At 55.0% G+C, this 23160-nt stretch overlaps 1 protein-coding gene across 2 annotated transcripts in view; it reads left to right on the plus strand.

Annotated features, from left to right (window-relative positions):
- The window catches only part of TXNRD2 (thioredoxin reductase 2), an 80343-nt gene that overhangs the window by 49449 nt on the left and 7734 nt on the right, over positions 1-23160 (plus strand). For both annotated transcript variants that reach the window (XM_075534950.1, XM_075534951.1), the window contains 4 exons: positions 610-701; positions 3142-3316; positions 18617-18753; positions 21844-21939. In XM_075534950.1, the coding sequence (XP_075391065.1) occupies positions 610-701; positions 3142-3316; positions 18617-18753; positions 21844-21939 (500 nt within the window). The remainder of the gene's footprint in view (positions 1-609; positions 702-3141; positions 3317-18616; positions 18754-21843; positions 21940-23160) is intronic.

Below are 23160 nucleotides of genomic sequence, written 5' to 3' on the forward strand. Positions count from 1 at the left end.
GCCTACAGATGGGTCTTGGGTCCCCAATCTGCATTCCCCCACATTCACAATGATATGATTTTTTTGGTTCTTTGATGCCTGATAACTGATCCCTTCAGAGCCTCATGATCACACAGGCTGGTGTGCTTCTTCCATGTGGTTTTTGTTGCTTCTGAGCTAGATGGCCGCTTATTTACCTTCAAGCCTTTTAAGACCCCCAGATCTATATCTTTTGATAGCCGGGCACCATCAGCTTTCTTCACCACATTTGCTTGTGCATCCCTTTGTCCTCAGCGCTTGTGTGGGAAGGTGAGCATCGTGGAATAAGGCTGGCATTTTTATAGAAGCAAGCCGCCTCATCATGCTCCCTCTGAGTCACCAGTGGGTTCCAGCCACCGACCCTTCGCTGAGTTGATTCTGACTTAGAGTGACTCTATAGGTGGAGCAGAACTGCCCTATAGGGTTCCAGAGACTGCTCATCCTTACAGAAGAGACTGCTTTGCCTTGCTTCTACGGCTCAGCCAGTGGCCTTGAACCACAGACCTCTTGGGTTTGCAGCCCCGTAAGTAACCCACCATGCCACCAGACTCCCTGGGGCTCTGTTCACTTCCCTTAACTCACGGCCGGCAGACGTGGCCCTGGAGTGTGCTGGCTTCCTCTCCGGGGTGGGCCTGGACACCACCGTGATGATGCGCAGCATCCCCCTGCGGGGCTTTGATCAGGTAATGTCGCCTCCGCCCACACCCATCCCAAATACTGCCCCCGGGGCCTCCCCACTCCTTCCCTCCGAGCAGCCAAGTGGCCATCCTTCTAAACTAAGAGGAAGACCCTTCCGAAGGTGGGCTGGCATTGTGGCTGTCACCACGGGCTCATGCATGGGGACAGTAGGGAGGGTGGCGCAGGAGTGGATGGTTTCGTTCTGATGGATGTGTGGGTGCTATGAGCCCAGGGACAGCTCAGTGGTACCTCCCAACGCATGAAAAAAAATGCCGGCGTGTACGTGCCAGAGAGGAGACCGAGCCTGGGGCTGCTGGGGGCGTCTACAGCAGTGTCATACGTGCCACATGCCCTGGGTGCTCCTGGTGGGCCGAACTTTGAGGCCCAGTGTAGCCCAGTAGATGTGACTAGCCTAGTGGTACAGGCACGGCCCCTCCTGGGAGAATCCCAGTCCCAGCTTCCTCCTCACTGAGCCTCTTTGGAGTCTACGAGGACTGAGCCTCGCCCAATGTCTAGACAACCCTAGGAGGGTGGGATCCTACCAGACCCTTAACCCCACCCCTATGCTCTTAATCCTCACATTGACAAACGATTACATATCTACCACAGAGGGGCAGGGGTCTGGTTGGAGGGAGCCTGCAGGGTTTGAGTCCCTGGGAGTTGAGGAGCAAGAGACGGTGGACTTGGGATTGCTGGAGAGAGGTGGGGGGGTGCATGGGTGGGCAGCAGGAGGCAAGGGGACCTCAGGGGCCTAAGGCTGAGCTGACAGGTCTGGGGTGTGCTTTGTCTCTTCACCAAGGCGCCTGGGTAAGTGTCATGTGACCTGGCTCCTCTGGCCTAATCTGCTCCTTTGACACCTCTAAGACAGTGGCTTAGAACCTGCTCCTTTGATGCCTTAGAACCCACCCTCCCCTACTGGCCTTTCAACCAAGCAAAGAACCCCGTTCCCAAACGAGAGTGGGCGCACAGGCAGCAGGCTTAGAGCGAGCCGAGCCGGAGAGTGGGTGTGGGCATGTCAAAGTGGTGCAGCGTCCATGTGGGCCTAGGAACCCAGAGAACCAGAACCCTCAGAACACCCAGAATTGAGCAGGCAGGGTGACTGGTGGCCCATGAGTGGTCTGTACCCTGTAGGGTCTCCAGGAAAAAGACAGGACAAGGTGCCCCTAGGAGCAGGTATGGCCAGGACACATAGCACCTGGAACAAGGCCACAAAGACTGGCATGTGCTTGTTTCAGTGTAAGAAACCCAGGCCTGCTTCTGTGCCAGAGGGGCCAGAGCAGGCCCCGCAATTTCTGTTCAGACCATGGCTGGCCGCCCAGTGTCATCAGGCACTGCGAGGTTGAAGGGCAAGGGACCTTGGGACCAGGGCCACCGCACCCCGGGGCCCAGCCTTTGCTACCAGAGGCCCCTGGTCCTGGGGCTTAGACACAGCTGCCCTGGGCTGCCAGGAAGGAATAGTACACCTGTGCAAATGTCAGGTGTTTGCTCCTAGGAGGACTTACATAGTGACTGTTTATTTTCTCCTGAGAGAAGAGGCAGTAAGCCAGCCATGCCTCTGCCTACTGCAGCTGAACATCTGCTCCCACGAGCTTTTCCCCTGCTCGGGCCCCCATTGCGGCCAAGGGCCCACAGCTCTCCCAGGCTGGAAGGGAGAGCGGGGGGCCTCTTCACACATTAAACCTCTCACCTGTGTAAGGGCAGAGGAGGGGCCACCCAGTGACAGAGGAGTGAGCCTGGCCACATGGCGGGTCCCAGTGGCAGCCCGAAACAAGCAGAGTTGTTGGCAGGGGCTTGCGGTGGGCACTGCAGCTACGTCTAGGTAGCTTGGGGCAGGACAAAGGAGACAGAATGCGCCTTTGCCCACAGTGTCTTGGAAAAAGTACAGCCAAAATGCTTCTTAGAAGCGAAGGTATGGGGAGACTTCACCTCAAATATTTTGGACCTGTTCTCAGGAGAGACCAGTGCCATCAAGTCATTCCAACTGGGAGTGACTCTATGGGACAGGTCAGAACCGCCCTGTGGGTTCCAGGCTGTCCGTCCTTATGGGAGTAGAAAGCCTCATCTTTCTCCCACAGAGTAGCTGGTGAGTTTGAACTGCTGACTTTGTAGTTAGCAGGCTAATGCTTAGGATTTACAACACATGTTTTCTGGGGGATACAAGTCCAGACAACCCACCACATGCATCTTGACTCAAGGATCGGAAGCTATAGATCAGGAACCAGGACAAACCGAAGCTTCCTGGCCCAGCATCCAGCTCTAGAGTTGGGGTGTGTGTGTGTCCTGAGTGAGGTTCCCCATCAGAAGGGTGGTGGGCACCTTCTCCTCCAGACCTCTCTGAGTGACCCCGAGGCGCCTCCTTGCGGAGCCGGCGTGGGGCGGGGCCTGCCCTGGTGTCTCTGCTGTGGTGTGGCGCTGCTCTTCACGTGCCTGCTCTTGTGCCTGCAGCAAATGGCCTCGTTGGTGACGGGACACATGGCCTCTCACGGCATCCACTTCCTCCGGGGATGCACGCCCTTGCGGGTTGGCAGGCTCCCGGACGGCCGCCTCCAGGTGACCTGGCAAGAACACGCTTCCGGCAGGGAAGACTCGGGCACCTTCGACACCGTCCTGTGGGCCATTGGTAAGGGCTGCTAGGCCACACCGATGCATCTCCCAGGTCCCCAGTAGAGGTGAGGGGACGGTATTCCCTGGGGACGGTCCTCATCTTCCTTTTGACTCCAAGGGTCTTTGTCCCCTGCTGGTCCTGGACAAATGGCCGCTACCGAGGACCCCTTGACTCAGGGCCCACTGAGCAGCGCCCCGGTCCTCCTGTGCCAAGCGCTGTGTCGCTCTAATATGCTCTGACCTTGTTCCGGGAGCGCACAGCAGCAGCGGGGCGAACAGGCAGCTAAGCCAGCTCCACTGCCGGCCAGCCTATTCTGACTCGCAGCGCCCGGAGAGGACTGGGTAGAGCTGTCCTCAGGGCTTGTAGGTTCCCTCACGGGGACAGTTGCGAGGACGGTGCAGGACTGTGTAGTGTTTCATCCTGTTGTGCGTAGGGTCACTGCGGGTCGGAATTGACTTGATGGCACCCAACAGTACCAACATAGGGCTTCTGAGATTGTTGGTCTTTCTGGGCTCTCATAGCCTCACCTTCGTCCCAAGGAGAAAGTCGAACCACCGGCTTTGCTCAGCCGTCGTTCCAGTGCACAGACAACTAACCCACCAGGGTTCCTTAACATGTAGCTCCAGCTCACTGCCATTGAGTTGACCCCACACAGACTGGCCCTGAGGACAGAGAACTGCTTCCCAGGCTAGCTGAGGCTGTCTGCGGGCAGCTTTGTTCGGTGCTGTCCAGTCGGTTCTGACCCATAGCGATCCCGTGCACAACAGAACAAAACACTGCCCAGTCCTGCGCCATCTTCACGGCTGTCCCTGTGCCTGAACCCATTGTTGCGGCCTCTGTGTCCGTCCACTGCATCGAAAGTCTTTCTCTTTTTTCCTACTTTCCCCCTCTACCTTATCAAGCACAATGTCCTTCTCCAGGGACTGGTCTCTCCTGCCAACATGGCCAACTAATGTCAGACGAAGTCTTGCCATCCTTGCTTCTAAGGAGCATATTCTGGCCGCACTTCTTCCAAGACAAATCTCTGTTCTTTTGGAAAACCATGGCACTTTCAATATTCTTCTCCAGTACCACAATTCAAAAGCCTCGTCCACACCATCCTTATTCTGGAGACTAACCGGTCCTCCAGACTCCTGTACCCTTGCAGGGGTCCTCAAACTACGGCCCGCGGGCCACATGCAGCCCACTGAGGACATTGATCCGGCCCGCTAGGTGTTTTTGCCCCGTTTGTTTTTTTGCTTCAAAATAAGATATGTGCAATGCGCACAGGAATTTGTTCATAGTATTTTTAAACTATAGTCCGGCCCTCCAACAGGTCTGAGGGACAGTGAACCAGTCCCTGTTTAAAAAGTTTGAAGGTTCGCGAAGGTTCTAGCTTAGAAGTCCTGTCTTCCCAGCTAGGATTCACCCACTGCTGTCCAGTTGATTCGGGTCCACAGTCACTTTACAGGACAAAACAGAACTGCCTTCTAGGCTTTCCGAGGCCGGCCACCTTTACAGGACTCCGACTGGGAGCTGACTGCCTCATCCCTCTCCCGAGGTGAAGTTGGTGGGTTCAAATCACACCTTGCAAGTTAGCAACCAAACACGTAACCCGCCGCACCACCACCATGCCTTCCTGTGAGCCCAATTATAACCTGCCGCACCACCACCATGCCTTCCTGTGAGCCCAATTATAGTTCTTTTTAGCGGTGAGAGCTGGCTTGTTGTTGTACTAGCCATGCGTTTATTTTCCAGCACTCTTATTGCCACGCAATTCACATATTATACAATTGAACATTTTAATGGTTCGATCATATTGAGGGGGATTGTACAATAAGCACCATGAGATCTATTGTCCACGGCAGTTTCAAGCTGGCTGCTGTTAGCCCCTCCGAATAATGCAGACTTGTAGGTTGTCTTTGGCAGTGGCGCTTTCATGGCTCCCGGTACTTTCCAATGGCTGGCTCCGGGCCCTGCGGGGTCATCACGTGCTAGGAGGGCACCTACTGCCTGTCTTGTGACCACACTGTGCAGGTTCCCAAGATATAAGAGCAACTCTTTGTGGACTGGGTCCTCTCTGCAGCCCCAAGCAGGTTCCCTGGCACCCTGGCCCTTGAGGAGAACGGACCCTGGTACAAACCCTGCCTGGGGTGGGAGGGGCCGTTGGAGCCAGGGATGGGGGAGTGCGTCTGGAGAAAAGGCGATCTGGCCTGGATCCCACCTCATAGGGGAGAGTCCAGATGGCAGCCTTACTCTGTTCCTGCTGTGTGCCTCAGGGCACCCTCTTCCTCTGTGATGGCAGTGCCAGGCTCAGATGTATCACACCTGCGCCGGAGCCCCGACCTGCCCTGCCACCTGTGCCTCCCAGCTCTCTCTGCCACCCTGTCACTTCCCCAGTCGGAAAGCACAGCTGCTTTCATAGACAAACGCTGGTCTGCTTCCCTCAGTGCTCAGCGTGAGTGGACATTAGAGAGAGTGCACTGGCCAAATTGGGCAGGGATCCAAGAGGCCCGCAGGGGATTTTGCACATCTTGACTTAGTGTGGGCAGGTGACCCAGAGTACAGTTGAAGGGGTTGGGGTAGCACCGTGGTGGAGCGCAGGCCGTTTGCAGCCACCATTGGGTTGTTAGGAGACACACGAGGCTGTCTGCTCCCATGAGGGTTCAGTCTCAGCTCTATAACCCCATGGGGTCACTGCGAGTTGGAACCCACTTGACAGCAGGGGTTTCGTTTCTTGGTATCAGACAGCGATGGAGTCCTGGTGGCTCGCTGAGTTAAGTCTTGGAGCAGCCAAATGGAAAGATCTGTGGCCCCGGCCCACCAACTACTCCCTGGGAGAAAGATGAGACCATCGGTGCCCATAAAGATGGACTGCATTCACTCTCTGTCAGGGAGTCAGTCCTGCTCAGAGCCACCCTCCAGCACAGGGGAGAACTGCCCCCGTGGGTTTCTGGCACGCTCCATGAAAGACCTTGAAGATAAGCAAACCTTTATTCTCTGCAAGTCCGTTTTCCTAGTGGGGAGGTGACAGGGTCCTGCCCTCCCATGAAAACCCCTTCTCTGTGTCTCCACACCCCACCAAACACCATGGTACTTGCTGCCCAGAGGGCTGTGCCACCCCTCCCCAAACTGCCTCCCTCCCCCCACCCGGAGTCAGGCAGATTTTCGTATAGTTTCCATGAGCATGTCCTGAGACAGCCCGCCCAGCATGATTTATGCCATGGGGGGAGCGCTCAGAGCCCTTGACCTCTGACCCTGGCATCCCAAGCAGTGCGCAGCGGGAGGCAGCGGCTGGGTTTGGGCTCGTCCGGTGGGGCTGCTGGGGCATGTGTGGGCTCCGCCGCGGGCTTCCGGGCGGTAGTTTTGTAAACATTCAACCGGGAACTGGGAATGTTTTCTGCTGCTAAATGGATAAACCTCTAAAGCCAGCCCCACACGCTGCCTGCCGCGGCACGGAGCCTGGCTCCCAGCGACCCTCGAGGACAAGTTGACCGGCCCCAGAGAGTTGTCGATTCTGCCTGCTTTTATGGAAGCAGCCAGCCTTGTCTTTCTCCCATAGAGGGGCCGGTGGACCTGCCCCACGTGCCGCCAGGGGTCTCCCCAGACCAAACCCACTGCTGTTGACTCCCACTCCTAGTGGCCCCGTAAGGAACCTTTGGTAGTAGTGGGAAGGTGTTGGCTATTAACCACAAGGTCAGCAGTTCGAAACCACTAGCCAATTCTGCTGGAGCAAGATGGGGCTTTCTATTCCTGTAACTCTTTAGTCACAACCTCAGAACTCCCCGGGGCACTCTACCCTGTCCTGTCGGGTTGCTGAGTCAGGATTGGCTCGATGGCACCTAGTTTGCTTAGGTTAGTGATCCTGTAAGATGCCGTAGGGTTTCTGAGGCAGGCAATCTTTATGGAAGTAGATGACCTCAATTTTCTCCCATAGAGTGGCTGGGGGCTTCAAACCACCAACCTGGTGGTTAGCAATCCAACAATTAATACCCTGCACCACCAGGGGTCCTGGTCAGCCATTAGCCAGGCATACTTGCTCCATGCGGTAAAAGACAGTCTGCTGGGGGGTGGGGAAGGGTGGTTAAAATCCAAGGCTGTCAGGGGTTGCCCCACAAGCCCCTGGAGCTGTTTCCTCCTGGGGTGTGAAGGGTGGGAATGAGCCAGCCCACCACGCTGGGCTCTAAACACACACTGGGCGGACAGAGGCACCAGCCGTGGCCTTGGTGCCCACGTGGCCCCACGGAGTGGAGGAGTCTCAGGATGAACCCCCAGTCCCAGTGCAGCCTTGATCTCCATTGGGGGGATTAGTCGCATGAGCCCGTAAGGCCCTTAATTGCTGCGCAGGGGCCGGCTCATTGTTTGCCTCTGAATCACCGCCCACACCAGGTGTCTCAGATAATAGGCTGGGAACCCGCCGCACGAGGATTTCCTGTCTGCTGATGTGCCGATTAGGGCGCTGAGTGAAGACAGTCAGCCCTCTGCTCGCTGCTCCCTGGGCTGCACCCTCTCACTTAACCACTTGTGGCCCAGGCCCAGGCCCAGGCTGTCACTTCTGAGCGTGCGCTGGGCGGCGTTGGCCTGATCTGCTTTGCATGGCACGGACAGAGTGGTGCCTTCCAATTGTAGCCTTCGGGGGAGCCGCAGCGGAAACGGCCTCTTGTCCTCCTCAGTCACCCAGCCCCTCTGGTGGCTTTCTGTCCCTTCCTGCTAGCCAGGGATGAAGCTCTGATGCTTGAAGGCTGGCAGGTGACCCTCCAGGGGTCCTGGCTATGGCTACAAGAGCTGGTGTGCAGGGGGGGCTGCCCAGTCATGGGGCCCCGTCCATCAATTGCCCACCTGGGAGGGCTCTTGCTGGGTCGCCACTGTCTGTTTAAAAGCTGCAGTTGGGTCAGTCCTGGGCCTGTCACATGGTGTCCAGGATCCAGAAGCCTTAGCTCCCCAAGCTCTGTTCTCAGACCTCCCACTGATGCCCGCTCCCCCACCGCCCGATGGGGCCATGTGCTAGCCTGCACCCAGGGGCTCTTGGAGCAGGTGTGGCCAGCTAGTGGCCCTGCCACTACAGACACGTCCCTGCTGGCTCTGAGCCCAGGGGAGGAGGGGATCACACAGGGGTCCCCCACACCCCTGGAAGCTCATCAGGGGTGTTGGGGCCAGTGTTGATAGGCACAGCCTGGCTGGAGCCCCTGCCACCCATTCTCCCACTACCCCTCACTGCAGCCACATGAAGCACCTGCCTGGCATGCTCTTCCAGGTGAGGTCTGACGTTGCCTGGGCCTGGCGTGGAGGACCACTTGCTGACAGAACTCAGGCCAGGCCCTCTCCGATAGCCCCGGGAGGTGAACCACACTCAGGCCACACTGCCTCAGTGCTCTGAGTGCACCTTGAGGAGGCCAGGTGACCGTGGGACACAGGCCACTGTGTGTCCTCTCAGGCCTGGTGCCCTTTCCTCCCCTTGTGTGGCTCCAGCATAGGGACTGGAATCTGGCTGTGTGCCAGTACAGCCTCAGATCCAGACATGTGTTGACTGAGATGCTGCTGGACCTGCTGGTTGGCCCACCTCTACCCAGTGTCGCCCTGGGCCATGAGCCTTACTCATGAGCCTACTGAACCACTGCAGTGGAAACCAAGACGTGGAACAGAATAGAACCCGGTGGGAGCCACGTAGAGAAACCCAAATGATGCTGGGAGCGGCTGGAGACGTCTGTGCCCAGGCCCCCCCGAGGCTGCGACAGGTGGGCCGGCCACTCTCCCCTGCAGAGTGCATGGTTCCTGGGGCGCAAGCGCTTCCAGCACTGTTCTGACTGCCTTTCCACCCCCGCCCTGCCTGAGTCACCCTCCTGCTGGCACTGAAATCTTCCTCATTACACGGATTGTTCTTCCCTCGTTGGGACATGTGCTCCAGGCAGCCGTGAAATTGGAGGAAATGCCAGCTCTCCCGTGACTGGCAAGTGAGGGCTGTTACGATCGAATGTGGCCTTCAGTGTGATGTCGGAGCTCGGAGAGTAGCTAGTCCCCTCCAACCACAGCGGCCTTCAGCCTCAGGGATGGTTGCGCCGTTTCCCCTGGTCAGTGGTGGGAGCTGGTGGGGCTTCAAGCCACGGGAGCTTGTAGGGCAGTGGTTCTCAACCTGTGGGTCGTGACCCCTTTCGGGGTTAAATGACCCCTTCACAGGGGTCGCCCGATTCATAACAGTAGCAAAATTACAGTTATGAAGTAGCAACAAAAATAATGTTATGGTTGGGGGGGGGGTCACCACAACATGAGGAACGGTGTGAAAGGGTCGCGGTATGAGGAAGGTTGAGAACCCCTGCTGTAGGGGAACCGAGTTCTTGCTGCCACTTAGGCCTGGGTGCTCTGGGAAGGTTGGGACTTCGAGGGAGTGGGCCTGTGCTCCCTAGAGGCACCGTGGCCTGGGGGGTGGGGTGGGGGGCGGAGGAAGCATGTGAGAGGAAGGGACCTTCACGCTGGGCACCGAGGTACAGCCGTGGGTCTATGCAGAGGGCTCAGAGGAGGTGGTAGGATCACCACGGCTGTCTGGCCTAATAGATATGGAAACCGTGTTTCATTTTCTGTAAACAAGGGTGGCACACAAGATGGGACTGAAGGTCACCATGTCTATTGGGCAAACGGCAAGATAGCCGTGGTGGTGATTGTGCGTAACTGCCTGAGGACAGGCTAGCAGAAACACCGCGTTCCCTCGGGCTGCCCCGTGGGTTTCAAAGACTGGCTCTACAGGCGTAGGGAGCATACGGACATCTTCCTCCCCGAGGACAGGCAGGAAGGGGTAATTTGATAGAGAAGAAACGGCCGCAGTGAACACATAACCATAATCGGCGGCATTTCATATTGTTCGGTGAGAGTCTGGGGGACGCCAAACGAAACCTCTAGCCGCCTCTGCTCACAGGATGCCGCGTCGCTGGCTGTGGCAAGAACACCCTTTCCTGGCTGCCTTTCCCTCAGGATTTGCCCAAGGGAGGGAGCAGCCCAAGATGGGCCCAGACCTTGGCTCTGATGTGACTGGGACAAGGTAAAAGGCTGGGCTACCGGTGGCCCCACCCAGGAGCATCCAGCTCAAACCTAACTCACTGCCACTGGGTCCGTTCTGACTCACAGCGACCTGACAGGACAGGGGAGAACTGAGAACTGCCCTTATGAAGTTCTGAGACTAGCTCTCTATGGGAGTGGAGAGCCTGCTCTTTCTCCTGCGAGAAGTTGCAGGCAGCACTTGGCAAGCCCAGCACGGGGGCCCTGGAAGTGTGGGCAGGTCCCATGAAGCAGGGCAGAGGCCAAACACCCAGGGAGATGCAAGTGCAGACCAGAATGTTCGTATTTGACCTTTAATAGGAGGAGCAGGATGGGGAAATGATTTCCCATTTGCCTGTGGCTGATGCCCTATGCCTCTTACCCACCACCCTGGGTCTAGCCTAACAATTGGTACTGGTGACTGCTGGGTTCCGACCCCCGGCACCAGCTCTGCACCTTCCTCTGCTTCCATCACTGTGCTGCATGGGGGCAGCCGAGGTCTGATCAGGGGCCCCAGCACCCCGGGGAAGGCGACTCCACTCCCAGCAGGAATGAACAGAGTGTTAAGAGGTCTTCAGGACGTGCTGGCGAAGAATAGGGACTCTCCTGCTGACAGCCAGAAGAGAGAAGAGATCTAGCCAGAATGCTCCTCAAACCGAGGCTGATGGGATTTGGTCTTGTGTACTTCGGACATGTCATCAGGAGGGACCATCACTGGGAAATGACACCGGGCTTGATCAAGTAGAGGGTCGCTGCGAAAGAGAAAGACCATCAAGGCGATGGATTGACACAGTGGCTGCAACCAGGGGCTCCTCCGTGACACTGGTGGTGAGGACAGTGCTCTGTCGTACGGGCTTGCAGGTGAGTGGGAGTGGACCTGACCACACAGACAACCTCAGCACACCTGTCTGTGGGCCCATCTGCGCATCACTCCTACCGCTGCACAGTGAGGTCCACGGTGCGTTCTCGGGCCCAGAGCTGCCGTGCCCTCTGGCCACGTGTCTGGGCACCAGGTCTCCCTCTCCTGAGCCCCTCCCTCAGGCACCGTGCCACACGCTGCTCCTTTGGGTGCTGTGTGACCACCTGTGTGCCACCCACTCCAGCACCACACATTGAGCCCTTCTGCGTGCCCAGTGATCTCGCTACACTGCTCCCATCCTCACCATCGCCACATTGCTCTGAGTTAGCGGTTTCCTTCCCATGCTTCATGTACACTCCTCTTTGCTGTGGAGAAGCCCCACTTCTGTGCGCTAGGAATGTCCAAGGGGAAATGGCCTCTGGGTGCCCTCTAATTCCTCATCTCCAGCACCCCAAGATCCATAGCTGTGCTCTTGGCTTCTGGGGTCCGGCCAGGCGGGAGTGTAGGCTCCAGGTCCCTGGCTGCAGGCACAGCCAGCTGCCAGGTCTGTCTACTGCTCAGCAGTTTGTCCTGAACCTCAGTGCTGACAGAAGCTGGTACCAGCCCTGGATTCCCAACCTACCAAGCAGACTCCTCACCAGCTGCTTCCTAGATGCCCAAGGGCACCCGTTGTGTCCCAAGGCCTGGACACATCCCAAGCCATTGGTCCTTGGGCCTGTATCCAGACTCCTGTAGGGCCTGGTGTCCCCTTTGACAGAAAGGCACACCACTTCCCAGGTGCAGAGCACCAAGCCCAAGCCCAAGCCCGCCATTGCCTTTGTTTGGTCTGACGCACTGTCGGCAGCTCCTAAGTGCCCGGCGCCTGCGGTCAAGGTGGTGTGAGGCTGGAGTCGGCTTCCCCACAGCGTGACAACTGCGGCTTAGTGGCGCCTCTCTGTTTTGACTCCCAGCTCCTTCCCAGAAAGCAGCTGGCAACGGAAGGTTTTCTCTTTCACAGGGCCCAGCTGCTCCCACACTCACATTGCAATGAGGCTGCGCCGGCTCAGGCGCTCACCATCCTGAGCTGTGACCTTCACCTCAGACGTTGCCCTGAACCAGAGTGCCCGGGGTTGCCACACTGCACCCCTTCACCTCACTGCCTGGGTCAGGTCACTTACACTGGGTGTGAGACAACAAGTAATTGAATCTTTAGAATGAATGGGACCTCTCTGGGCAGCTGGGGCTGATGAGACCCAGATGGCACCCATCCTGGGGCCCACAAAGTTGCACCATGTCTCTGGAGACAGCACTGGCCTCTCCTGCCCTACAAGCCTAAGCACTGGATGGGCATTGAGCCAACTTTGGGCTTTTGGGAAAGGTTTGGCCGGAGCCAGGTGATGCCACAGGCACAGAGGGCCAAGGCTGGACCTGCAGGTGGGGGAGCCAAGTACTTTCTGCTCCACCTACCATGTACCCCACTACTGGATCTTGGGGATATAGGCACATCCCCCACACAGATACTCAGCCCACCCTGGCACGCCATCTGCACTGCTATGACTCCACAAGAATGAAGCCGATGAGCAGTGGGGGAGGGCAGCCAGCACGTCTGGGCAGCACAGGCTGCGGGCAGGTGTAGCCATGCGTCCCTGTGGGCTTCACTCGCTTCCAGAGCAGGGGTCTTGCTCTTTCTCTCTAATTGCACACTAGTTGGTTTGTGTCTTTTAGGACCTCTGCTCTGGTGGTTCTTGCCAAGGTCCGAGGGCGCCTGATGTGGGTGCCTTGGTTCTGCTCAGGTGCTCGGTGTCCAGGAGGGAGTCTGGGATCACAGTATGAGGCTTGGGGGACAGGTTGGTACTGGGTTGTCACTGTGTCTGCTCTAGACCTTTCCCAGACAGAGCCAGGAAATGGCGCGTTTCGCGTGTGTGGAGGTAACTCGTTCTTACTGGGAATTGGATGAAGCATCACAAGCCTATCATCTTTTCAGCCAGCAGTTCAGATGCACGTTGTTTCCGGGAAACGCATGTTTTTACAGAGAAAACCCAAAACTCCAGCGTGGCACGTTCGGGTGTGGCGCTGTCTTCTTGGGAGCGTGGCGGAGCTCTCTGCAGCTTGATCTGTGTCACCAAGAGTGCCTTCAAGCCTGTTTCCCAGAGTGGGCGGTCGAGCCCCCTGCTGGGCGCGTGGTGCGGCTGGAGTGATCCAGGCGGCTGCAGAAGCAGGTGCCTACACTTGAACTAGATGATGGGCTGAAGGACACGTGCTTTCATTGCCAGGGAGGGTGCTGAGTCAGGGGTGTGGTCAGCCAAATGGTTTGGGGTCTGGGTCTCTAGAACAATGATGGGTCCCTGGGCGCTGTCACCAGCCTCTGCAGTGATGTTCACTTGCTGTGCATATTGCCTTATGACTTCTAGGGACGTTTTGCTTTTCTGGTTTAAGTTTATTGTTTTTAATGTATCAAACATTTGTCTGAGTTTAAAAAAGAAAAGCAAACAAAGTGTGTCACAAGCTGTGTTTGGAGAAGACAGGCCCCCACCTCTGTCCTCTCTCCTACTTATTTATCACTGTTGCTATTAGTCTTGGTTTATCTGCTCATTGAGGAGTCCTCCTGGCATAGTGGTTACACAGTGGGCTGCTTGCTGCAAGGTCAGCAGTTCAAAACCCCAGCCGCTCTGTGGGAGGGAGATAGGGCTTCCTATTCCTGTCAAAAGTTAAGGTTTTGGAAACCCACAGAGGCAATTCTCCCCTGTTCTATAGGCTCGCTATGAGTCAGCGGCAACTCGATGGCAGTGAGTTTGAGGCTTTTTGGTTTATCTGTTAATTGATATTTTTGCAATATGTGTGTGCCTGCACTTGGGATGGCTTCAGTAAAAGTTCGAAAATTCCTTATCTTTTCATTCCATTTTTTATGAGCCTTTTGAAACTCCAGTTTTAAGCTCCAATTTGCTTGTATGTGCATGTAATACAAGGAGTACCCCCCCAAAACTGGATTTTTTTCAAAGTTGTGTATTTAAATTTTTTTTTTTACAAAACAACCATCTCACCTCCAAAGTCGTCTCCATGACACTGAATACATTTGTCAAATCTGCGATTCCGTTCTTGGAAACATTTTCAAACTCGTCTGTTTCGATGGCTGACTGCACCTCCCTCGCTTTTTCCTTCACTCCCACACCATCACATCGCTGTCCTTTCAGGTCCCTTACATTCGAGGAAACAAGCACAAGTTACACCAAGCGTGGTCAGGTGATTAACCTCCCTGGTGATCTAATTATGTCAGTAATTTTGTACCCAAAGCAGTACATTGTTTTGCATAAAATTTGTTGTTTTATATTGTAGGCCTGTAATTCTTAAGAAATTACTCATTTTAATCTCTCTAGTAGACATTCCAGGTATGATAAACTTTAACACACAGTTAACATGTACCCTGAGCCACATTCGGGATTAGTGCCAGGGAGGTTAAGGTGTGTGGAGCAAGAGAGGCGTGCTGCTTTTTGCCAAAAACTGGCACACTGAGATGGCTGTGTGAGCAGGCGCATTGTTGTGGTGGCAAAACCAGTCCCCCGTCTGCCTCAGATCAGGCCTTTTTGTTGCACACTGTTACGCAATCTTTTCAGAACCTCTAAATCAGTGGTTCTCAACCTTCCTAATCCCGCCACCCTTTAATACAGTTCCTCATGCGGTGACCCCCAACCATAAATTTATTTTCATTGTTACTTCATAACTAATTTTGCTACTGTTATGAATTTTCATGTAAATATCTGATAAGCAGCATATATTTTTATTGTTACAAATGGAACATAATTAAAACACAGTGCTTAATCACAAAACAATATGTAATTATATAATGTGAAATATTTATTTCTAATTACAAATCAATGAAATTTTGTCTTGAAGCATGGTGTAGTATGGGTAACAGTCTTCACGTTGGGTATTCGTATGTGGGTGTAGCTGCATGTGGGCGGACCCGCCTGGAGATGGATAGAGGAGCAGTGTCTTGGTTCCTAAGACCATTGGAAATATGTGCTTTCTGATGGTCTCAGGCAACCCCTGTGAAAGGATGGTTCAACCCCCAAAGGGGTTGTGACCCACAGGTTGAGAACCACTGCTCTAAATAGAAAGCTTGATTAACAGTCTGACCTGGTGGAACAAACTCCAAATGCTCTCCCGGCACATCAAAAAAAGCAAATGAGCATCGTCTTAATCTTTAATTTTACTTGATGAGTTTTTTTGGGGGTGATTGATGTTTGCTTCCGGGCGCCTGGTCTCCTCACCAGTAACGACCTTGGGAAAAAGTCTGGGTCGCTTCGGAGCTGTTCTTCCAAAGTGCCGCATATTGCCAGTGGACGCTCTTTCTCCTGCTCAGTCAGACCCCGAGGCACACATTTCACAGTAGCCCTTCTCGTTCCCCAGTGTGATAAAATTCATGAACCGAGCTCGAAGACTGTCCAGATCACTCCCATCTCTTCAATGGCTCGTCGTTGGTCTTAGAGCACAAGTGCACGGGTTTTGTCAACATTTCATTCATTCAGGAAGTTGATGGACGTCCAGAGTGAGTTTTGTCCTCAATCAACATTTCACCTTTTTTGAAATGAGAAAACCACTCAAGTTTTTCCCATCGTGCTGTCCTTGTGAGCTGTGCTCAACATCCCAACGGTTTCTGCGGCATTTTTCTGGAGCAGGAAACAGCATTTCACAGCTGGATGGTGTTCTCTTAATTGGCCATTACAAAAAACGAGGTGTGAGCGAACCTGCTTTCATGAAAAAAATTCACTGTGACCAGAGAGACGCCACTGGGTGCGCTATCTCAGAGTGAGTTGCTCCAGGCTCGCCTAGCGGGGAGACGGGGCACCACAAAAGCTCTGCCCAGAGGAGCTTCTTTCCGTTGCTCAGGGGCACTCCCTTGTATGAAGGAGTTTCAAAAAGTTTGTAGGAAAATTTCTTTACCTTCTAACTTTGTTTTTCCATAAACTTTTTGAATACCCTTGTGTGTGCATCTCATCTGTATGTTCATGTACACATGTACATGTGTGTTTATGTGTATCTGTACACATGGATGCACACGTGCACCACATGTATACTGTCTGCATGTGTTTGCATTTACATATTTATACATGCATGCACATATGCATGCATCTTGTGTGTCCATGTGCATACATACATCTTTGTATGATTGTATATATACACACATTTATGCATGCATCTGCACATATCTATACACACATGCATGCAGGTGTACATGTGCATATAGATGTGTGTGCTCAAACATACATACACACATGTATATGCACGTATATACACATTTATGCACGTATCTGCACATATCCATACAAACATGCATGCAGGTGTACATGTGCATATAGATGTGTGTGTGCTCAAGCATGCATACACACATGTATTTGCATGTATACATCAGTGTACATCTAGTTGCATTTGTATATGTGTTTGTGCACATGTGTTCACCTGTTTATATGTAGATGTCCATGTATGTCCATGCTTGCATCTATGTGCATATGCATAGGTGTGCACTGAGGCAGGCACGCAGCTTTGATGGGGGGATAGCTCCCCAGGCCCCCCACTGCGGGACAGAGAAGGCAGCTTTTCTCCATTTGTAAGGACCTCAGTGGTCCCCTGTGTGAGGCCCTCCTCAGAGGACATGATCGGAAGCAGGGTACTAACCCGCTATCCTGTTAGAGGGAGGAAGGGGCCAGGACATCAGGAGAGGACAGACGTACCTGTGATGAGAGGCAAAGGGGACACAGAGGGAGAAAAACATGATATGTGGTGGCCAGGCTGGCAGAAGTTTTCTTGGTCAGCTGGTTGGTGGGGCTGGGCCCTGAGATGGTCACCTTGTCCTGAAGAGTATGTCAGCAGAGCTGGAGAGGGTGGTGGGCTGCAGCTGCCACCCCTCAGCCCTGGGGGGACTGCACTGAGGGCGAGGTTCAGGAGGCACTGTCAGGAGGCTGAAGCCAGCCAGTTTCAGAGCCTAAGGCAGAGCTGGGACCTCTTGGCTGGACCGGGCCTCATTGGCCACCCAGGTGTATGTGAGCTCAGTACCCAGCCAAGTTCAAGATCAGTGCAAGAACCACAGGCATCTTGTGCAGTCTGCAGGTCCCTGCTGCCACTAGAGAGCTGTCCGGGGGTAAGGGGCCATGCTGCCTCACTTGCCCACACACAGGCAGACAGGCGAGAGGCCTAGGTGTGTTCTCTGATGTACAGTAGGGCTGAATGCCAACCCAGCCCCCCCCCACACACACATGGTGTTTGGATGGTAGAGGACTTGGAGTTAGGGTCCCAAAGTGTGCCACTGCCTTGCTGCACCTGGTACTCCCCTCGTCCTCAGGGAGTCGCTCCAGTGCCAGCCCAGCACTTAACCTAGGAACAAGCCACGTGGTCTGGCAGGATGGGCAGCAGGCTCTCCGGGTTCTGCTCCTCTGTAGCATTTCAACCTCAGTAGCAGTCATGGGGTGAAAGCTGGGTCTCTGGGCACCCTGCCTCCAGGGTTTTCAGAGCCTTGCCTGTGTCTGACCTGGTGAGTGGGCACACGGGACTGTGGGTACAGCTCCTTGTCACCCTACCCCTTCCTGGCTGGTTCCTCCACCGAATACAGCTATGCGTGGACTTCTCACCACACTGGACCGACCCCTGCTGCCCAGGCAAGAGCCCAAGCTGTCAGTGGGCAGCCCTGCTGGCCCAGGACGGGTGCTGGCTGGGAAGGACTTGGGCTCTTGGCCTCTCCAGAGATGGGAGTGCAGGCGCTGGTTTCCCAGTCTCGGACCCTCTCCGGGTTCGGAGAACAAATGTGACATCCCCACCTCCCAATGGGTTGCAGCAACCAGGAAGGCTTCTTGAAGCAAGGAAAGAGTCCTGAATTATTTGTTAAAAACAAATGAAGCTACGGCCCCAAATCCCATCAGTTCCTCTGCAGGGGGTCAGTGGGGGCCAGAGCCCTCACCCTTTGAGGGAAGGGGTATGCTTATGGATGTAAGTCCGTGGAAGCCGGCCTGGGATTGCACTCTATGTGAGACAAGGCACCTGATGGGTAGAGAGTATCAGAGTGAGCCCCAAGGTGCGCTTGCAGGGTGGGCCTGGCCAGCTTTGGCTGACCAGTCAGCGCCCCTGGAGGAAGCCCTGCTCAGCCCTCTGTGCACAGAAGCCCAGGACAGGCAAGACCGGCCTTGGGGGATGCTATTTGGGCTGCCTGCTAGCGTCAACTGCACTGGAGGCTGGAGGCAGACACCAAGGCCCCAAAAGTCTCTCCCACGCCTTGCCCATGGCAGCCACTGTGCCCAGCACCGTTGTTCATGAATGTTTATCTCAGACTCACACACGCCCCTCCAGGCTGCTGCGGGCAGACACAGTTCAGCGAGTTCCACAAATGTGCTCAATGAAACCAGGCAACGTGAGTAAGGGGACGTGGCTGCTGGGGATCGGGTGGCTCCAGCCCGTGTCTAAGCCTTTCTCTTTGCCTCCCTCAGGTCGAGTTCCAGAAACGAGGGGTCTGAATTTGGAGAAGGCGGGGGTACGCATCAACCCCGACAGTCAGAAGATAGTGGTCGATGCCCGGGAAGCCACATCGATTCCCCACATTTATGCCATTGGGGACGTGGTGGAGGTAAGCCACGTCCCACTCTGGAGTCCAGCCTGAGCTGCCTGCCTCTCCTAGCGCAGCAGAGGGAGGGGCCGTCTCCAGCAGCCTGACAGCGCAGGTGCTTTGGGGAAGGACCGGACGTTAGGCTCTGTCTCTCAAACATGGGTCCTTGGTGTGGAGGTGGGTGCTTTTACACAGCTGAGCATCGACTGGACAGACACGCTCAGTGGACATACTTCTGAAGGCCGACTTGGGCTTCTGCGCTCTAGGCGGCACACTGTGGTCTGGAAGCTTCTTGTTGTTAGGTGTCCTTGAGTCAGGTCCAACCCAGGACAACTCCCTGCTGCTCAACAGAACCAGAGATGGCCCAGTTCTGCGCCAGCCTCACGAATGTTCTTCTGTTTGAGCCCATGGCAGCAGCCGCTGTGTCCGTCCGTCTTGCTGGGGGCCACCCACTTTTTTCACGGACCCTCTGCCATGCCAGGCACGATGCCCGCTCCTGGGACCAATCCCCTTGATCACATGCCTACGGTGTGTGAGACGAAATCTCTCCCTTCTTGCTTCTAAAGTGCATTCTAGCGGCCCTTCTTCCAAGACGGATCGGTTTGTTCCCCTGGCAGCCTATTCAGTATTCTTTGCCAGAGTCAGAGTTCAAAGGCATGGAATCTTCTCAGGTCTTCCTTAGTCACTGGGCAGGTTCCACATGCCGATGAGGCCCTGAAATCAAACCCGCTGCCACTGAGTCAGTTCCAACTCATAGCACCCCTACATAGTGAGCTAGGCTGTAAATCTTACGGGAGACGACAGTCTCAGCTTAACTGGCAAATTAGCTGGTGTGCTTGAACCACTGACCTTGCCCTTAGCAGCCCAAGGCTTACCTCACCGCATGCCCAGGCTTCCTTCATATGGGATGTAAGGTTCTGGAAAGGCAGGCAGCAGTTGTGGACTACCAGCTTCGCCGAGGGAGAAAGATGAGACTGTTTACTCCCTTGAAGAGTCGCAGACTTGGGAACCCACGGGGGTAGTTTCTCCCTGACCCAGAGGCTCCCTGTGAGTTGGAATCGATGATGGCAGTGAGTTTGAGGACAGGGCCAGCAGTAGACTCACTCACTCCCCTCCATCTGCCATCTCCTTGCCTCAGTTTACCCTTCTGACCTATCTGCACCTTTCCTGTGGGAGAGGGGCTTCATCCTAGGGAAAGGAAGCCATTTGGGGAAATGGCAGGGAGGAGTTAGGAGAAAAGGGGGAGCTAGGGCCTGAGGTGGACCTGGTCCCCAAGGCCATCCAGGAGCCGTGTGGACACTGGCTAAGGTGTCAGTGATGCTGTAGGACTGTCCCCCTCTGCCCCTGCTCTGCTCATGCCAGGCCATGGCACACCAGCCAGCCCAGGGAGGATCCCAGGCGAGTTCTGCCCTTTCTTCCCAGGGCTGAGTGTGCTCGCTGGACACTGTCCCCAGAAGTGGTGACCACCATGCAGCACCCTTCTCCGGGGCTTGCCCAATGACCAGTGCCCGGGCCTGAGCCAAGTAGCTGTTCCTGTCCTCCCCTGAGCTCTATCAGGCTGAGGAGATGGTGCATGGGTGGGGCCTGAAACCTGGAACTGGCTGCTGGAGACACGGGCGCCCTGAGAATGAATCGCCCTTGGGTGAGAGACGGACTTGCATGCGTGCACGTGTATGGGAACTGCTTGGTGGAGAGTGTCCAGAGTTCCTGGCCTCTCCCCCAAGCTGTGTCTTTACCATCACAGTCAGCCATGTTGGTTCGTGTGGGAGGCGGTGAGTGGTTTGGCGTGCCCTTGACTGCCCATGTGTCTGGATGTACAGTTGGCCTGGTATCACCTCCATCCACCAGGCTCGGCTGGGTGGCAGGTAGCATCCTGAGCGCAGATCAATGCTGCACTGGAGGAAAACGTCAGAGAAGGGCCACATGCGCGCGTACCTCTGCGCAGCCGCATAGCCTTGTCCGCGTCTGCGCGCGAGTGTGCACGGGCTTGACCTGTGCACTTCTTTACTGCAGCGGTGAGAGCTCTTCTCCTCCCCTCACAGCCCCCACCCCCCACCCCCAGCAAGACTCCAAGCTGATTCTGAGCGATCATGGAGTTGATAGCCTCGCAGGCCCAGTGACAGCCAGGCAGAGCTCGGGGTGGCAGGGTGGCACTGGTTGGCTTGATATTGCGCAGCGGGTGCGTGGTGGTTTCCCCAGTTAGTCAGGCCCCGTGGAATGCCGGCTGCCAGCGGGGCTTTATCCCCGCTGATCTCCATTCATTTCTGGAATGCCAAACAGCATCCTGACTTCCTGCTGCTGTGCTGAGTGGCAGCAGGCCTCAGGCAGAGCGCAGGGAGCCAGCAGGACACGGTGGTGTGAGGACAAGAGGCAGCAGAACAATGCCCTGGTCTGAGATCTGTAGTGGCTAATGGAGGCAACGGCAAACTGGGGGTCCAGATCACCCAGAATGCTCAGCAACCCACTCTACACACTGCGGTTTCTGCCCTTGCGGTTGCAAACTGCCCCTGGCTCATGGCTACCCAGGCACAGCATACCACACAAAGGGGCACCCTGCCCAGCACCACTGCCACGATCGGGGTGGATGGGACCTCTGGAGTTTTCTTTGACTATGAGTTTTGGAAGTAGACCACCAGGCACCTCTTCCTAGTCCATCCTAGCCTGGCAGCTCCACCTGTTATAACACGTGAGCCTCCTCAGACAGACGGGTGGTGAATGGACAGGAGGTGCATTGGATGGGAATCTAGCTTCAGCCTTGTGTGGAAGGTGGGATGGCTGCTACGAGGCCACCACGGTCCCTCTGGCGGGAACCGCTCATAGAACGAACCTGATGAGCCTGTGTGGGGGTGGGGGTGGGGGTTGTCAGCAGATTCTGCTCTTATGGGAGGTGGTCTGCAAAGTGGGCTGTGTGACAGCCGGCGCCTCCCTCCCCCAGGCAGCTGGAGGGCAGCAGAGAGAAGAGAAACGCACCAGGGACCTGGAGAGGCCTTAGCCTTCCTGCAGCGCTGGGGGGTGGGGGGGATTCCAAACAGGGCCCCCCTCTGGGAAGGTGCTCAGCAGCCATTCCCTCGGCCCTGCTGACCTAAGTAAGCCTTCCGCTCCCTTCTGCAGGGACGGCCCGAGCTCACACCTACGGCCATCATGGCAGGAAAGCTGCTAGCCCGGCGGCTCTTTGGTGGATCCTCAGTCCTGATGGAGTACGACAATGTGAGTGGTGGCTTCCCCCAGGGACCACGCGCCAGGACCAGTGGGAATGGCGTCCCATGTCTCTGGGGCTGGGGAGCAAATGTGTGTCAATGCATATACAGCCATGCATGTGTGTATGCAGGTGTGCCCATGTGCAAGTGCATGCAGGCACACAGGCTACAGGCCTGTTGTGTGTGGTCATTCATGTACATGCGTGTGCACATGTGTGCAGGTGTGCTGGCACAGGTGTCTTTGTACATCTCAGGTGTGTTTGTAGTTGTATACATGAGGGGGTACCCTCCCCCTAAAAACCCTGGAGTTGTGCTGGGTGGAGCAGAGCTTTCCTAGTTTACATTTTTCCCGCTAGGCGAGCATCAAGCAACTCTCTCTGAGTCAGTGCACCCAGTGGCATCGCCTGGGAAGGTGCTCTCTGGTCACGGGGAATTTTTTTATAAAAGCAGTTTTGCTCAAAACTCATTTTTTTGTGATGGCAGATTGAAGAGCACAGCGTGTGGCTGTGAAATTGTGTTTCCTGCTTGGGAAAGATGCTGCAGAAACTGTTGTGACGTTGAACACAGTTTACAAGAACAGCACTATGGGAAAAACTCAACTTTATGAATGGTTTTCTTATTTCAAAAAAGGTGAAATGTCGATTGATGACAAACCTCCTTCTGGATGTCCGTCAACTTTCTGAAAAGATGAAAATGTTGACTCATAGTGCATTTGGAGTTCATTCCATCAGGTCAAACTATTAATTAAGCTTTCTATTTAGAGGTTCTGAAAAGATGGTGTAACAGTGTGCGACAAAAAAGGCCTGATTTGTGGCAGATGGGGGCTGGTTTTGTCACCACAACAATGCACCTGCTTACGCAGCCATCTCAGTGCGCCAGTTTTTGGCAAAAACAGCTTGCCTCTCTTGCCCTCACACCATAATCACCTGACCTCCCTCTGTGAGGTTTTTTTCCCCCCTTGAATGTAGAGGCACATGAGAGAGCAGCGATTTGAAGAGGTGAAGAAATACGAGGGAGGTGCTGCCGGCCATGCAAGCATGGAAAATGTTTCCAGAATGGAACTGTGGGTTTGACAGATGCATTAAGTGTAATGAAGAGGACTTTGAAGGCGATAAGGTTGTTTTGTAAAAAAATTAAATACATAACTTTGACACACACAAAAATCCGTTTTTTTGGGGGGGGATACCTCCTTGTATATGTATGTGCCTGTGTATAGAAAACTCTTCAAAAA

Source organism: Tenrec ecaudatus, chromosome 16 (assembly GCF_050624435.1).
Source record: "Tenrec ecaudatus isolate mTenEca1 chromosome 16, mTenEca1.hap1, whole genome shotgun sequence".
Taxonomy (NCBI): domain Eukaryota; kingdom Metazoa; phylum Chordata; class Mammalia; order Afrosoricida; family Tenrecidae; genus Tenrec; species Tenrec ecaudatus.